Source organism: Prionailurus viverrinus, unplaced genomic scaffold (genome assembly GCF_022837055.1).
Source record: "Prionailurus viverrinus isolate Anna unplaced genomic scaffold, UM_Priviv_1.0 scaffold_63, whole genome shotgun sequence".
Taxonomy (NCBI): Eukaryota; Metazoa; Chordata; class Mammalia; order Carnivora; family Felidae; genus Prionailurus; species Prionailurus viverrinus.
In genome coordinates, this window is record NW_025927625.1 from 837,631 (window position 1) to 855,750 (window position 18,120).

Here is an 18,120-nt window from a genome sequence, read left to right on the forward strand (position 1 = left end):
CTTGTTACTATGCAAAAAAAACCAAAAAAAACTTCTTTAAAAAAAAGAAAGAAAGAAAAATGAATCCAGAACTTTCGGTTTTGAAACTTGTTACTATGCTAACCATACCCTAGAATCCTCTTCAGGCTGGAGGCAGTAGGACCCTGAGGGGCTGCCTGTGGGAGCCGGAGGGGCTGACGGTGGGTCTGCCTGCACCACACAGCATCCCGTGGCAAGATCACTCATGAACAGTGAATACGTTGGGGGTTAAGACTTTATTTTCATGCATGTTCTCATTAGATAGCAATGCCAAGGACACCTGGTTGTTAGGGGGCCAAGAAGAGGTTTTCACCATCGTGGTGATGGGCTGGATCCAAGGCCACATAACCATATTTAGTGACACTGATGCACATGCAGAGAAGAGAGATCAGCACACACTCTTTGTGGACAGAGTCATATAGAAAAATGTCCAATCTGGGTTTTTACAAACACAAGCAGTATGAGAGCCCCTGGGCAGAAGAGTGGGAAGTGATCAACGGAGCGGAGGCCCCTCAGGGACGGGATCCCACCTCCAACCTCATGAAAAATATTCTGGTTGGATGGAAGATGTAATTGGGAAAATTCAAACCATGAAAGTCTTATGATGGACTATGTTAGTCATTCTGTGACCTTAAGGTAGCAAAAGCCATTTCAATCACAAGCAAAGTTGAGGGACAATGACAAGCTGGGGGACACATCTGCCACATAATTGGAGGCTCAGTGTGAGTAATATGCCTAGTAGTAAAACTTCTGACCTGCAGGAATTGGCCAGTGCAGGGAAAAGCCATTTGTTAGAGAATAAGTTAAAATAACAATAAACAGATGAAGAAAGAGTTCACCTCTAGCATAAAAAACCCAAACGCAAACAAGGAGGAGGCACTTCTTTTCACTTCAGTGAGGAAGGGGTGCTCCAGGCTGCTGCTGAGAATCTAAATTGGGCAGGCTGTTTGCAGGACCGTTTGGCAAATGTGTACAAACCTCACACACTGTGGGCCCTGACCCAGCCGTCTCAAGCCTAGGAACCTGTCCACAGCAAATGATCACGAAGTGTGAAAATGCAGTCACTGATGTGTATAAGAGGAGAGCCGGAGCCACGGGAGGCCTCCACATGCCACTGGGCTTGCTGGGGGTTCAGCCTGGGGATGCCCTGCCAGTGGCCATGCCCCCAACCCTAACTGCCCCAAAGGGACACATGGGCCTCCAGCCATTCTTGGCCTTGCCTCACACTGACCGCTGGCTGTGCGTGGGCTCCTGTGTCACATTCACTTACATGGAAAGAGCGGTTGGTTGATAAAAGCATAAGGATTTAAGCAAGACTGTGTGCAGGCTTCCGAAAAGCTTTTACATGCATATGTACACGGAGAAAAGTCTGGATTATAACACACTGCACGTTAACATCGGTTATTTCAGGTGCAGGGTTTCAAAATGTTTTTCTCTCTTGGTTCCTCTGACTGAAAGCACTTACCTGCCCTTGTCCCTCCTGCAGCACCCTCGCTTCCCGTAGCCTCTCCAGCTCCTGCAGACACCTGTTGGAGGCCAGGACCACCTTGTGGACCTCTTCGTCTACTTGATCGTACAGCCTGGAGGCAACCTCGATGGCATCCCTGGAAGAGAGAGTGTCAAAGAGCAACCCGCGACCACTAGTTGTTCACAGGCAATCACCCAGCGAACGTGCTGTTGGTGACAACCTACAGCTGTGCTGACAGCTCAGAGCCTGGAGCCTGCTTCAGAATCTGTGTCCTCCTCGCTCCCTGCCCCTCCTCCACTTGTGTTCTGTCTCTCTCTGTCTCTCAAAAATAAATAAACATTAAAAAAAAGAAATCTTTAAAAAAAAAAGAAAAATGGATCCAGAATTTTCAGTTTTGAAACTTGTTACTATGCTAAACATACCCCAAGTTAAAGAGTCACACCGCCCTCTTTGCATCCCTCACATCTGACACAAACAGAATGCCCCAAGGAGGTCCACAGCCACAGCAGGAACAGGAACGAGCCCAGGAGCCACGAGTGCAGGTGCCTCCGAGGTGGTAGGGGTAGGGAAAAGTGAGCGAGTGGCACCCCAGGACGGAGTCAGAGAAGCATTCGGTCAGGACTTCTGACTGCTGAATCTCTGAATCCCATTATGATGAGTTTTGCCCTCCACTTGAGCATTCCAAGGAACCTGCTACTTTTTCCTTAGAGGATACAAGTGTAGACAGGCTCCCGTCCAAAGAGTGCCTGCCAAAAGGAAGGAAGTTTGAACAGCTGGGAGACGCTGCGTGTGGCAGAGATAGGCGTCACCCCTGGGATGCGCTGCCCCAGCATGACACTCACCGGCAGTCTTGGCCGGCACCGTGCTGCTCCCTCCTCAGCCGCGCCAGCACAGTGCCACCCTCCAAGCGGAGGGCGACCAGCAGTGCGTCTTCCAGCACACATTTCATTGTCTCCTTGTGCTGGCTGATTAGGTCTGTGACCTCCTGCACGGGGGTGGGAGAAGCATACATAGAACCGCCTCCTCCATGAGGAGCGTTGGAGTGTGACCCGCACTCCCCTGTTTATCAGTCAAGCTGAAAGCAGGGTGGGCTGGCCGTGCCCACACTTGACACCAGCCCCAGCAGGAAGGCAGCGGAGTCCCAGATGCTCTCACCCAAGGATGGGTGAAACTTGGGGCAGGAGAAAGGAGGGAAGCTGGAAACTTGGCAGCAGGAGAGCCTGGCCATTTGGACAGCGATGCACAGACCTCACCCACACACCCTGGAAACCCCAAGGCATCTCAGCCCCAGGTGTCTGGGCTGTTGAGGTCCTTCTGGACAGTCCACTTCTGTGTCCCAGTAGCAATCACTCAGGTCTCGGCGGCACACCAACAAATATAGTGGTGTTGTTTCTCTTCTGGGCATGGTGGGATTTTTTTGGTCACAATGGGGAGGAAGTGGGTTTTTTGGAAATCTTTTGCTAAGTGAAAGGGATTTACAAATCAAAAAGGGTTTGAAAATCTCTGCTAAGAATGGTGGGTTTGGCTAAGCCTCTATGTTCCCACCTGCCTACCTGTGAAATAAAATAAAATAATAAAATAAAATAAAATAAAATAAAATAAAACAAAGCAAAATACATGAGAACCTACCTGTGCTGTGCTTAGAGTCCTGTGGGTGTTTAGGGATCGGACTGAATTTTGCAGGAAAACAATGGCATCCTCACAGTTTGTGGTAAAGGGCTCCAGCTTCTACCGTGGCGGTAGAGGTAAGAGACGATAATACAGTTAGTGCCCACAGATGCACCGGGGTGCAGCACCCTCCCCACCCAGGGTTGGACTTCAGTGGCACTCCCAAGCCTGCCACAGTGTGGCTGTCCAACAGCCTGTGAATGGCAGCTGTGACAGGCGTGACACTCAGGGTGGGGACACCTGCTTCAGGTGTGAGTAAAAATATCTGCATGAGGAGAAGTCCTAGGACACTAGCAGGTACAGTGGCTGTAAGTTGCACCTTACCCTACGGAAGCAGATCCAGTCACTGTGGCTGTAGGGGAAAGAGCCATCGAGGTCTGCGGTCAGCTGGGAGCTGTCAACAAGTTTGTGCAAGGCCTTCAGGGAGCCCACCACCTCACACTGCCAAGGAGAAGTGTTTATTGGTTATGGCCACAGAGGCATCCATCGGAAGGACCACTGCGATGGCTCACTCCTGGAAGAACTACCACCAAGAGGGCTGAGAGGCAGGTTTAGGATCCAGTGACTCTACCTTGCTGGTGGCATTAATGGGCTGCATGTGGTTGGGCATAGGAATGAAGGTGTGGAGAATGAAAGGAAACGGCAGAAAAGAGAGTGATAGAAAGCTTCCAACTGAGACCAAAAAATGGAAAAATCAAAAAGAAAGAGAGGGCAAGATAACAGGGGAGATGGGAATGGGCAAGAGGAGGAAGGGATGGTGAGGAATCAGAGATGCGTCACTCTGAGAGGGCAGAGTTGGCCCTTCCCAGATGACTCCAGACAAAGTATAAGAACCACTGGAAAGCTCTGGAGGGTGAACAAAGCCAGACTTAGTGAGCAAGGCAACTGAAACGTGGATGAAGGGATCAGTGTGGGGCGAGCTCCCTGTTTGCATGGCTCTGGCCTGAAGGTGGGATGCCAACACATTGAGACTGGATTGACTAAGGCTCTGATAAAAAACAGGCATCTTTCTGGCCTGAAGATCCAGAAAATAGAGCTAGGGAGGAATGTGGACATTGAGTCCCACAAGGTGGAAAGCCAGGGAAAGGGAGCTCCAGTCATATGTAAACCCTACCCAGGACTCTGGCTGACCCTGAACCAAGTATGCATGGGAAAGACTCTGGGCAGCTGAAGGCAAAAAGAAATGAGCTGGACCTACACAGGGGGCAGTTTTCAGTTCAAGTGCAACCAAGTTAACAGCATCCTAAAGGTTTGTAATAGAATCCAGAGTCAGTATAGTGAACAATACTCAATAGAATAGTCACATGTCCAGAATACAACACAAAATTACTGGACGTATGAAGAAGCAGAAAAAATGTGACTTGTTCTCAAGGGCAATGACAATCAACAGAGGTCAACTCAGAAAAGACCTGGATGTTAGAATTATTAAAGAAGGACTTTAAAGTAGCAATTATGACTATGCTCAATAGTATAAAGGAAAAATGCTTGCAATTAATGAGAGGATAGGAAATCTTAGCAGAGACAGAGAAAATGTATTTTAAAACCTACCAGAAATTTTATAGATGAAAAATACAATATCTGAACTAAAAATTCATTGGATGGGCTTAACAGCTGAATGGAGGTGAATAGAGTATGGAGTTAGTGACCTTGAAGACAGATCAACAGAAACAATCTGATCTGAAGAAGAGAGAGAAAAAAATTGGGGGAAAAAAAGATTCTCAAAAACCTATGGGGCAGTATCAGTATGTGTAAATGAAATCCTAGAGCAAGAGGAGAGAATGAGGCAGAAAAAACATTTCAAGAAATAACGAATGAAAACTTCCTACATTTGGTGATAGACATAAATTTAAAAATTCAAGTTTACCCAACCTAACAGGATAAATATGAAGAAAACCATGCCTAATCACATTATAGTCAATTTTCTGAAAAGAAAGAGAAAATCTTGGAAGTAACCAAAGGAAAATGACACATACTCTATAGATGAACAATTATTTGAATTCCAACAAACTTTTCATCAGAAACTATGGAGGCCGGAAGACAACAGAACGACACCTGTAAAGTGCTGGAAAAACAAACAAAAAACTACTGTCAGGCCAGAATCCCATACCTAGCAAAAAACCCTTCAAGGCATAATAAAGAGTTTTTAGATAAAAGAGAAAGAAGCAAGAAGAAAGAAGAGGGAAAACAAATGAGGTGGATAAGAAAAAATTAGATTTTCACAAGTTTTCTGATATTTTGCTCTGTACGGCTCCTGCAAATAATTAGGGAATCACAGATGGGTTTTCAGGCTCTTATATGGATGCAGTCACAACTTACATGAAGCTTCCCATTTGTTTTATCTCATGTAGGTACTGTAATATTTACTTGTATGCATCACTCAGAGTCATATCTAATGCTGAGGGTCTGAAACTATTACCTGAATTATTCCATCCTTGTCAGGCCTAAATGCTGATTCTTTATTCATCAAGAACACAATACTATGAATTATGGGAGGAGCTGTGTTCTGAAATAAGAAAGAAATACTGATTAGCTTTGTAATTTTTTACTTCATTGAGTTTATAGAGTTGTCTAGGTTAGGTGAGTACTATTTCTTCCTTGGTACCTAGAATGCATAATATGTAATTGTGCCTTAAATGTAAGTTACTTGCTCTTATGAATTTTTAATGTAATCAAGTTTATTGGTTATAATTCACATATAATAAAATTCACCCTTTTAACGTAGAGTTCTCTGAATTTCGATATAACTTATAGTCACGTAACTACCACCACAGTCAAGATACACAACAGTTTAGCGTCCCCCAAATTACCTTATCTCCTTTGTTGAGCCCACCAACCTCTGGCAGCTACTGATCTGTTTTCTATTTCAATAAGTTTGTCTTTTTAGGATATCAAATACGTAGATTCATATAGTATTGACTTCTTTCACTTACCACAATGCATCTGAGATGCATCCATGCTGTAGATGTCAGTAGTTCATTTCTCTCTACCGCGTAGTAGTATTCCATAGCATGCATTCACCCATTCACCAGCTGGAGGACATGTGGGTTATTTCCAGTTTGTGGCAATCATAAATAAAGCTACTATAAACTCCATGTGACTGTGAGTTTTCATTCCTCTTGGTAAATATCTAGCAGTAGGATTGTTGGGTCATATGATAAATGCATGTCTAACTTCTGAAGAAACCAGAGTGCCTGTGCCATTTTGCATTTCCATGAGCAATGCCAAGCCCTTGCTATTGCCAAGTTTTGGTGTGTGTGTGTGTGTGTTACCTCATTCTGGTTTTAAGTTGCGTTTCTCCAATGACTGCTGATATTGAACACATTTGTATGTGCTTATTTCCCATTCATATGTCTTCTTTGGTGAAGTGTGTTCAAATCTTTGCCCTTATTTCATTGGGTTGTTTGTCTTATTACTGGGTTTGGAGATTTTGTATATTCCAGATATATACAGATCAGAACTTTATCAGATCTGTTTTGCATTTTCTCCTGCCTCGCGGCTTGCATTTTCATTTTAGTAATGGTGACTTTTGAGGAAAAGTTTTCCATTTTGATGAAGTCCAACTTACCCTGTTTTTCTTTTAGGATCATGGTGTTGTCGTAGTTAAGAAATCTTTACCTGACCAAGGACACGAAGATTTTCTCCTGTTTCCTTCTGATGCTTTTGTAGTCTTAGATTGTACATGAAGATCTATGAGCCACGTGTAATTTTTTATATTGTATGAGGTATGTGTTGAGGATTTTTGCTTCTTTTGCATAGAGATGTCCAATTGTTCCAACCTTACTTGTTTTTTTTTTTTTTTGATGTGTTTATGACTTTAAACAAACCTTTTCCGTTCCTGTTTGCTAGATTGTATTGAGGCCAGATTGTTCAGCAATGAAATTCTTTTATGTACATAGTGCTCCTTCACTCATATTCCCCAAAGCTTTACTTTTTAATAGTTTCTCATAGTGATAAACAGAGTTTACACTTTTTGTAATCTCCGATTTTGATCTGCTATTTTGACTGGATAGGCCTCAGACATTACTGATATTTTTTATTTGTATCAAATTCATCTTATATATTTACATTTTTATGTGACTTCTTGTGGATGACATTCCATAAATATTTGTTGAGTGAATAAGCCATAGAAAAACCCATAGAAAAATATTCTTGCTTTTTTATTTCATGGTCATATTCTATTTCTCTCACGCAGTTTAGCTACAATTTTCAGTTATAAGGAATTAAAACTACAAACAGTTTTGCAAAGTGTTTTATATTTCTCATATATAACTCCTTGAGTGAATTTTTACTATTAGGATTTGTCGCTATTGCCAAGAAGTGAGAACACAATTAGTGCCTTAGGACAATTGTCGGTATCAGTTTGCAGAAGTTGTGCTGTGGATGGGGTAGGAATCAGCAATTGTTAGCATTTTCTTCTACCAAGAAAAGAAGAAATCATTAGTTACTTTTGGAAATGGAAAGCTTCTGATGGTATTTGAACTTTAATAATTAAAAAAAAGCTGAAGTATAGTTTCTTGAGGTAGTTTCTGTGAGAAAATTTAACTACTTCTGTATATAACTCAGAAATGAAATTGAAAATGGAAGCATAACCCTCAAACTCGAGCTTATGTTCATGCCTCTCACTCGGAGAACAAACCCTGCTGTTGTTGAGCCAAAGCCAGGGGGCTGGGAGGCCGACACCTGCCACAACCGGAAGCCTCCAGGCCTCAGGGCAGTCCAAATGCCAGCATCCAGACGACGGAAGAGAAGTTGACTTCCTGAAGTTCCTTACAAGATTTGCTTCTGATAAAAAGTTACAGATGCAGCAGAAGTTTCTCCAGGTTCTGCTTTGGGAGAACTGTGGGTGGAGGGGGCCATCTTACTTGGGGCTCATTGTCCCGCTGTGGGACCCAAGTGGCACAGGACTTAAGGGAAGTCTGAACAAACAGAAACGTCGGGAAGGGGTGTGTTTACAAAGATAAAAGGTAAGCGGTTCTGGCCGACAGCTGAAGGGCTCTAGACCTACACGTGGGCCCTGCCTGGGTCTCGCGCACAGCAGAACAAGCGGACGCTAAGCCTGTGCATCGGCAGGGAGGGCTCAGCCATCTCTGTTTGAGACCGGACACTTAAGTTGCAGGTTTTTATCGGGTGCCAAAGCAGCGGAACCGCCATAGTCCCGACTTCAGGAAACGCCCGCAGACGCTGCAGACTTGCGTCAGCATCTTCCCGGTCACGCAGCCCCGCTGTGCTCCAGGTCCCACACGCATCATGCATATGACACAGCACGGCGAGGCGGCTGCGTGTGCAGCGTTCTTCCTAGGACTCGAGTAACCTCTCACAAAGTCAGTGCCATGCTGGGCGCAGCACAGGGACATCCTGCGGGAGTGGAGGTGGTGATACTGATCCCTCCGTACCAGCCCCACCCTGGGCACAGGGCCTCCCTGTGCACCTGCCCGGGTGTGTGCCCACGATCCTGCCCTGGAATCTGTACCTCGTCTCTCGATACCGGTCCGGGAATGACAAGGCACTATCAGAGTTCCCTGAGTCCCTTGCTGTGAAAGGTGCCCCAGCACAGCCCCCGCCGGCCTCATAGGGCTCTGGCCACAGGGTTCAGACTCGCCCCGCACGTGCCCCCCTCCCCCCTCCACCCCCCCAGCCGGCGAAGAGCCAGAGGCTCCATCACCACCAGCTGGCCTGGGAGGGTGCTGTCCTGGGCCTGGCGGCAAGTTGCTGCTGGATTCCAGGCTTCCCCCGAAAACAAGTTTCAAGCCCTCCTCATCAAAAGCCGCCTCCAGGCAGTAAGGACAAAAGTGACCCGGATGAGCGGGGCTGGAAAAGGTCCGAGGAGGAGGAGCCCGGGGACCCGGCATATGAGAAGCAGGACCCCTTCCCCGCGGCCACCCCTGGGGCTGAGGGTGGAGGACACTCTGAGGAGACAGCGCGGGCGGCCGGCAGGCGGAGGCCGAGAGACGCTCCCTCGCGCTCCGGCTGGACTCCGCTGGCCGACTGGGCAGCCCCCACACCCCCTCATCAGGACGGTGAGCTGTTCCCACCGGCACAGGAAGCAGACAGACGCTTTCTAGGAATCCGGTCACAACTTCCGGTTGCAGCTTCAAACTCAGGTCAGCCACAGTGACATTTTAGCTCGGTTTGGAAGGCAAAACCAAAGGAAAGTTGTTTTTCTCCCCTGCTTTCACAAGTTGCAACGTATAGGGTGCTGAGGTGATTAACTGGTGTGAGGCATTCGCTCCTGAGGAGGGTGCGTCTCAGACACACACAAAGCACACCCTACTGTCCACTCTGGTTGCCACGCCCAGGCCTCCAGATTAACACCTTCTTTCTGCAAAATCACAGGACGCCTGGGAAACCCTGTAGTCACCAACACGGCTGTTCGTCCTTTCGGCAGACCTTCCCTCAAAATGTTCGAAAAGCGGACATTCCCCTAACTTCCCAGAAGACTTCCAGCAACTTCTCAGTCTTTGTTGGTATACAAAATTGCACGTGGTTAAAAAAAAAACAAAACAGAACCTCAAAGGGATTTCAAAGCCTTGAGCAGAATATGAGCATCAAATTGGATTATACCCTGGATTCTGATTTTTGAGCCGAACAGTCGGTTGAAAGCAGGGGAAATGAGCAACAGGGATTATGTGCTTCCAGAGTGCTTCGTGGAAACTGAATTTTAGCACGTCAAACCTGTCACTCCGCATTAGAGCTGCTGACTTGGGCTCTGAAGGTAGGCACTGTGCACCCTTCTGCTGAGAGCCCGCTTCTCCCTCTGAAATGCAGTGAGCTCTGTTCTGAGAGCCAGCTCTTGCCCTGACCTGCACCTCTGGGTCGGCTGTTTCTTCCTCGGGAATTTGCTACTTCACTCGTGCATGCGACAGGGGTTGCACCACCGCCAGCACCCTGACCAGGCACGTCCTCTGCTGCTAACCTTCCCCGCTGTCGCGCTCCCACCTAGGCCTGGCCTCCCCCAGCCCCTGCTCCACGCATAGTCGGCCTGCCTGCCCGGGGCTCTTCTCTCCTTTCCCCACACACTGCTCTCTAGCTGACCCCGTGCACTTCCAGATGTGCCCCATCCTCTACCATGGAGTCTTTCCCGGGAAGAACTTCCATTTGACGTCCCCAGACTCAGGAATCTGGATAGAGCGGTGACCCGAGTCTGGCAGCGTTAGCAGAGACCCAACAGAGAGAACAGCTCTTAACTGAGGGAGAAGGTGGGACCCCAGACCCCAGCACAGTGCTTTGCACATGACGCCGGATAGGAGCTGCTGTGGAGGGAAGGGGTCATGCCTGCATGGGCCGGTCCTGGCTGGTCCTCTTTTAAGGTCTGCAGTGGTAACCCTAGGAGGTGGGCAGGAAACTCCCACCTGGTAACTGCCCGACCTCGAGGGAGCACACTGTTGATGGATATAGGAGTGGGCTCTTGGCTGCTTTCGGTGTCTACACTCAGGACGCTCACCTCATCCTGAGATTCATACTCAGCTGCTCCTGGGTCATGAAGGCACCCCTTGTGGCCCACACAGCCTTGAGATGCTAAGCCCCCCAAGGACAGGAGTTGCCCTGACTCACCTGAAGTCCTGCCAGGGCCCGGGAGAGAGCAGGCGTGGCCGGACCCTTGCGAGCGTCCACCAGAATGACCAGCCCCAGCTCCCGCACCTCCTTCCTGGAGAGAGAAAGACTGTGTTAACCATTGCAGGTGAAATCTCTTCCAAAATGAGCTTCTTCATCTCTCAGGAAGATACATCCTTGCCTAGATGCCCCTGGCTCTACAAGTTCGAGATTCTTGACACATGTCTATACTTTCTGAGGAATCAAGATGCTTGCTGGGTGGAGAAAGGGCAGTGGAGCCCATTGTGGTGGGTCAGTCCTGTCCGATAGCCTCTCCAGGCAAGGAGCTGGAGAGGAGCTGGCCGCACGTTTGCATCTCCTGGGGTTGCTTTCTCTCCCCACCACCCTCCCCCAGAGCTTTGATTGTTTGTTCAGGCTTTAATACGACATGGAATTCACTCTGATGGCGTAAACAAGGACCAGGCTGTTCTCAAGACCAGTCATTTGGCTCATCACATTTTCAGAGCTAAAGTGGGACAGCAGAACATCCTCTAAAGCTGAAAATACTGCCAGGTGCTTTTCACAACCCCACTTAAAAGCTCTGGGGTGCCTGGGAGGCTCAGTTGGTTGAGTGCCTGACTATTGACTTTGGTTAGGTCATTATCCCAAGGTTGTGCGATTGGGCCCCACATCGGGCTCAATGCTGAGCATGGAGCTTAAGATCCCCTCTGCCTCCCTTCTCACCCTGCTCGTACACTTTTTGTCTAAAACAAAACAAAAACAAAAAAGGGGACACCTGGGTGGCTCAGTTGGTTAAGTGTTGACTGCAACTCAGGTCATGATCTCCTGGTTTGTGGGTTCGAGCCCCATGTCGGGCTCTGTGCTGACAGCTCAGAGCCTGGGGCCTGCTTTGGATTCTTGTCTCTCTCTCTCTCTCTGCCCCTCCCCCACTTGTGCTCTGTCTCTCTCAAAAATAAACATAAAATTTTTTTTAAGTTTAAAAAAATGCTCTTTCCCCACTGTGATGATGGTAAGCTTTAGTTATTTTTTTAAAGTTTATTTATTTATTTTGAGGGGGGGTGGGCAGAGAGAGAGGGAGAGAGAGAATCCCAAGCAGGCTCCATGCTGTCAGCACAGAGCCCGACACGGGGCTTGATCTCACAAGCCATGAGATCATGACCTGAGCGGAAATCAAGAGTTGGATGCTTAACTGACTGAGCCACCCAGGCGCCCCTAAACTTTAGATCTAAATAGGACAAAACAATAGGCTAGGGCGAGGCGATGTATCTATTCCCAAAGTTTCTGTTCCTTGGCAAGCTTCTCCAGCCCCACCTTCCAGGATCACTAATATTCTACCTCAGCCGTACGTGTGGGTGCTGGTCTGAGACAGCATGCTCACTCCGGCCCGCTCACACAAAGCTGGTCGAACTGCACATCACAGCAAAGCCATGTCCTGGCCAAAAGGGCGAGTGTGCCCCACAGGGTGTGTTCAATTTCGGCGTGGCTGCTAAAGAATACTTCTGAAGGGGGTGCTTCTCGGGGAAGCGAGTGTACTGAGGCCAGAGTAGAGAGTGGTGTTCCGGCATCAAAGCCGGATTCAGGAAAGACAAGCTGGGAGAACACCCCCATCTCAGCGCCCCCCTCAGCCTGCCAGCTTAGCGCCCAGGCCTCCTCTGCTGCAGAAACCACGTTGCCTCCTGGTGGCTGGAGCACTGGAGTCTACGTCTCTGGGAGCGGTCCCGGCAGTGCTGTCAGGAGCCGGGCAGGACGCCCACTTCCACTTCCGGTGTCCCTCCTGGTCCCCAGTGGCCTCCCTCTTCTGACACCCCCACCCCGCTCTCTCTTCATCCCTGAAGTCTCCCGTGGTGCCTGCGTCTGCGTCTCAAAGTCTGCTTCTGGCCTCAGAGGCAGGTCTCGCCGCCACCACACAGGCTTGCTCAGCGTGGGAACTTACCCCTGCAGGCTCCAGACCACACGCTCTCCTCCACCCATCTCATCCACTTGGCAGCTTTGCTGAAGGGGAGGCCGCTGAGGGGACAAGCCAGCCCTTCCCTGGGGGCTGCGTCCTGGGTTCGAGGACTGCTGGGTCCTCCACTGGCTGGGAGGGACCCACTGACTCGTTCCCGTGTAAACACCAGTTCGGGATTAGAAGGGGGGGAATGCCCCCAGACCACCCAGCGTGAACCCCCACACAAAACTTGCTTCTCTCTCTGCCTGCCTCCTGTGGTAGACGGAGCTGGCTGGCTTCACTGCTCCGCCCCCTGCCTCACGCTCGCTCGTGCACAGGCAGCCTGGCTCCCCTGGGGCCCCTGGCAATGTGAGGACCTGCCCTAGACACCCTGGGTCTGCACTTCCGCGGACTGCGTTCCTGCGCCACCCTGGCCTCTCCATCTGCAGCACGCTGGGTAAGTGTGGCCTTCATGCCAGGGGCACAGGCTGCCCACATGGAGTCTTCAGTCCCCACTCCTGCCTCCTGCTCAGAAAGTGACCAGCTGCTCTGGGGCTTTGTGTATGTTCTTCCTTCTGCTCAGAATGTCCTTCCCTTCTTGTCTGCAGACACTCCCCATGCTCAAGAACACAGACATGTCGGGAAGTCCCCACCCCCGGCTGAGGCTGCAGCTCCCTCCCAGCACTGTGGGCTTGTCTTATGTCGGGAGACACGACAGTTTGGGTTCGTTCACATGAGTGTCTCCTAGAGGGTAAGACCCATATCCTGTTCTCTTTTGTATTCCTGGTAGATGGATGGACGGATGGATGGATTCCTCCATTGCACAGGACGTTAGCTGGATGATAGCCAAGACCCACTCTAATTTTTTTTTTAATTTTTTTTTCAACGTTTATTTATTTTTGGGACAGAGAGAGACAGAGCATGAACGGGGGAGGGGCAGAGAGAGAGGGAGACACAGAATCGGAAACAGGCTCCAGGCTCTGAGCCATCAGCCCAGGGCCTGACGCGGGGCTCGAACTCCCGGACCGCGAGATCGTGACCTGGCTGAAGTCGGACGCTTAACCGACTGCGCCACCCAGGCGCCGCGATCCACTCTAATTTTAAGATTCTGTGTATCTAAGAGTTTGATGGAAGTGTATCCACAAGGCACGCTCACCCTATAACTCAGCTGCAGTAGCAGTTGACCACACACTGCTGGGCACTCTTCCTAGTAATGAGTGCTGACACCTCGGGTACTTCATTCTGACCGCCGAAGGCTCGTGTCATATCCCACAAGGTGGATTTCAGCTCCTCAAGGTGCAATAGGCAATCAGGTGCTAACCAAGTTACAATGCTTGTGGAGAAATAATCAGCCAAGCCATGAGGCTCCAGCCTGAATTACCCTAAGTGCTTTAGATAATTTAGGTTTTCCTCGACATAGCCTTTCCCCCAGAGCTTCACGAGCTGGTGAACATATCTGCTCTGGGAGGGGAGTGGGGTCATCTGAATTTTCTGTGGAAAAGTCACAGGGCTGCAGAACCAAGGTCAAGTCTTGGTCCTGCCAATCCCTACTGGTACCCTAGCCCCTATTGTTGGTGTTTCATTACAGAAGGGAGAGAACAGCACTCGGCCTTACAGGTAAACCAGGCTGAGCATACAGAATGGTACACACCCCAAAAAGTACAGGAGGCTTTCGTCCTTGTCAATCAGGATTGCTTTCCAGTGTGGCCCCAAGTCAATTCTTGACCCTCCCTTAAAAGAAAGCTTTTGGCAAATACAAAATGCCAGTAACTTAGAGTTTTGGTGTTTACCTGAGGTTCACTAAGTATAAGCTAATGTGAGGGTGAATCTGTATTTTTTTTTTCAGGGTATTTTTTTGTATTTTGAAATCTGTGCTGAAAGTTAAGTTTGAAGTCCCAGGCTCATCCGAGGGCGGTAAAACCAGTGCTCTCAGATAACGGGGAACCTTGCTCTGGGAAAGGGGGGGTCAGGGAGCACACTTTCTTTTCCTGCCTAATTGTTCCCGCACTGATTCTACCTATGCTATTTCAGAAGAAATTTCAATATAAAGTTGAGGCAGCACAAAGAGCAAAGATCACATGTGATGAGGCTTCATGCAACATGTTTCCCACATGAGCTCACATCATGTGATATGCATTCTGTCACTGGCACTTAATGAGACTGCATCGTGGGATGGGTCACGAAAATGATGCTCTGGACTCTACGTACTTTACACAGATGATTTCTAATCCCTCTGTGCACCTTTGAGACAACTAGTACCATCCCCGGTTATGCGGAGGAAACAGGCTTATGGAGTTGCACCATCCACCCTAGCCAGTAAGGGCACAGCTGGGATTTGGAGCCGGGCTATCTGACCTTAGAACCAAGCTCGAGGGCTGGGCAATGCCGCCTCCTCCACAGGCTGCCTCCACCCAGCACCTAGGGGACTCCTGGTCTGGGCGCCTTAAGGGCCATCCAAACCATGCCTGCATCTGATGGGGTCAAGTACTACAAAAGAACACGCTTCAGCCACCCTTGACTCCCGCTCTCCCGTCTCTGTCCTTGGTCCGTAAGAGATCTGAAGCCATGCTCCAGAGAACTTCACCTATGCAGACCTGTTCCACACGTTGTTGTCACGCAGGATCCAGGAGGTGTGGTTTCCCAGAATTTTGTGCCAGGGAGGTCATGTCTGTCTCGAGGAGCTTGTACTTGCTTCCTGGCATGTGGCATTGCCAAGCTGAACATAAGACTCAGTTAGAATGCGTCGGTCCTTCCTGCTTCTGGGAACCAGGTACTACTCATTGGTATGATTTCTTCACCTACTTATTCTAAATATTCTGTTTATATCAGTTCAGGTCTTTATCCCAAAAAACATGGAGTGTAAAACATAATGCTTAGAGCAAGTACTGAACACTGCAGAGCAACACAGAATTCAGGGCTCGAGTGTGTGTCAGAGCCTTGATTCAGTGGGGAGAGGTCAGGGTGAGCAGGAGGACACGAGGGACAGCCGAGGACCTGGAAAAGAGGGGTGGGGGGACGGGAGGTGGGGCCAGTTGGCAGGAGCCCGAAGGGCAGGTGGGAGCTTGCTGCCCATGCCACGAGGGACCCTCGAGATTGCAGACAGAGACCCCTGCATGAAGCTTGCACTGCATTACCCCAAAGGTCTGAAAGGGGGGGGAACCTGCCTCAGTCCCACCTGGGGATGCCGTGGAGGTACCGCAACAGGCGGGTCAGCTCGGCGCTGGAGCTGTGTCTGCTGGACCAGAGCGGGCTCGTTGTGCAGACCTGTACCACTGCTCTCCCTTGGTGATCCCGGGTCCCTGCAGAGACAGAGGGCATCGTGAAAGGGGGAAGCTCCAGTGGGGACATGCATGGCCTCAAGCTTGGGAAATACCACGCTAGAGCCTGCACACTGTTGACGTATTGGCTTAGATGTGAGATCTGCCAGGAGAGGAGGTCACCTGCGCAGGTGGCAGTTGTGCTCACCTAAAAGGGAGGTGGGCATTGCTAAGGGCTGCATGTTTGTGTTCCCCCAAATCCTTATGGTGAAACCTAACCCCTGTGTGGCCTTTTGGAGTTGCTTACATTTTGAGAGTGGAGTCCCATGAATGGAATTTATGCCTTAAAAAAAGACCCCAGAGAGCTCCCTTGCCCCTTCCACGATGTGAGGACACAGTGAAAAAGGTGTTGAGTATGAACCAGGAAGAGGGGCCCTCACTAGAATCTAACTGTGCTGGAATCTTGGACTATCAGCTTCCAGAATAGAGAAATAGAGGTCTGTTGTCTACAAGGTATCCATCCAGTCTGTGGTGTTTTGTTATAGCTGCCCAAACAGAGTCAGGTGGCCATGCTTACCTGGGAGGACGACGACCCCGGACTGCAGGAGCTCCTGGCTGACCTCCAGCACATTCCTGGGTACCTGCTTGGGCAGGTCTCCTGTGCTGGGCGGCTGTCCTTCTCCCTCTGGGCACAACGGCTCAACAAGCACATCTGAAATCCAGCCAGGAGCACGAGCCCGGAAAGCGTTGCTGTTGGTGTTAACACTGGCTGGACAACAGAAAGACACCCAAAGACGAATTGTTTCTCTGGTTTGAAGGCAGCTGCTCAACTTGCCACAAACACAAGGAGAGAGTCACGTGTGAAAGTAGTGGGTCTAATGGGAACTTGTTCCATTTTTGGTGGGAAACGTCAACATGCCATACCTTACAGGACAGGTGCATTCTAGAAAAGTAGGGCATGAACAAATATGTAAAAACTGATTATTCTAGTTGCATCAAGAGTGCTCAGTACCTAAACACACTTCAGGGGAATTTTTTTTAGGTTTATTTATCTATTTTGAGAGAGAGAGAGAGAGAGAGAGAGAGGTAGCAGAGGAGGTGGGGAGAGAGAGAGAGAGAGAGAGAGAGAGAGAGAGAGAGAATCCAAAGCAGGTTCTGCACTGTCAGTGCAGAGTCCAATGTGGAGCCTGAACTCACAAACCATAAGAACATGACCTGAGCTGAAATTGAGGCCTGGATGCTTAACCAACTGAGCCACACAGGCACTCCAGGGAGAAAATTGTTATATTGAATAATGTCATCCTACTTTATTTTCTCATACAGATTTCCCAAAGAGTATCATCAAAATATACCCACAGAGGGTGACAGCACCCTGAGGGCAGGCATCATCATATTGGGGGTGCCTCCCCCTCCTGCATCACCCCAGAGAGGGGGGACCTGGCTCTCCTGTATCACCCTAGAGGGAAGAGCTCATGTTCGTACATCAGTCTGGAGGAGATGGCAGTGGCCATGGCTTTTGGGCTTGCTCCTCAGCCCTGTTTCCACACCGCACTTCACAGGAGATGAGCCATAACACAGACAAACAGATTCAACACCCCAGCCTTGCAATCCTCCAGGGTCTGTGTTGCCCCAGTGGGGGAAGGATGGTCTTGGCCAGAGCTGGTTGGCACCTAAGACCCTGTGGGGCACCCTGAACCAATCCAGGCTTTGCTTTCCTGTCCCTCAGCTTCTTCCGTGACTTCTTTCAGTGCTAGTGTCTCACAACTCTGTGAAGAGTTTTCTCATTATAGTTGGACCAGAAAAGTCGACAGCATTCTCTCCCTCTCCCTCTATATATTTAACACACACACACAAATATATATATTTAAGACATATATATATATATATATATATATATATATATATATATATATATTTAAAACAACTTTATTGAGGGGCGAATGGGTGGTTCAGTCAGTTAAGCGTCCGAATTCAGCTCAGGTCATGATCTAGCAGTCTGTGAGTTCAGGCCCTGCGTCAGGCTCTGTGCTGACAGCTCAGAGCCTGGAACTTGCCTTGGATTCTGTGTCTCCCTCTCTCTCTGCCCCTCCCCCACTCACGCTCTGTCTCTGAAAAATGAATAAACCTTAAAAAAATTAAAAAAAATAAAATAACTTTATTGAGCTATATTTTACATATAATAAAACTCACTCCTTTCAAGTATATAATTAAGATTTTTAGGGGCGCCTGGG

The 18,120-nt window shown here is 49.0% G+C and overlaps 1 protein-coding gene across 1 annotated transcript in view; it reads right to left on the reverse strand.

Moving 5' to 3' along the window:
* Positions 1-18,120, reverse strand: part of PLEKHG4B (pleckstrin homology and RhoGEF domain containing G4B) — an 80,938-nt gene that overhangs the window by 16,746 nt on the left and 46,072 nt on the right. Inside the window, exons 4-11 of the mRNA XM_047848431.1 lie at positions 16,467-16,658; positions 15,808-15,931; positions 10,706-10,799; positions 5,571-5,657; positions 3,479-3,595; positions 3,116-3,214; positions 2,329-2,471; positions 1,484-1,622 (exon numbers count right to left, since the gene is read on the reverse strand). Coding sequence (XP_047704387.1) covers positions 1,484-1,622; positions 2,329-2,471; positions 3,116-3,214; positions 3,479-3,595; positions 5,571-5,657; positions 10,706-10,799; positions 15,808-15,931; positions 16,467-16,658 — 995 coding nt within the window. The remainder of the gene's footprint in view (positions 1-1,483; positions 1,623-2,328; positions 2,472-3,115; positions 3,215-3,478; positions 3,596-5,570; positions 5,658-10,705; positions 10,800-15,807; positions 15,932-16,466; positions 16,659-18,120) is intronic.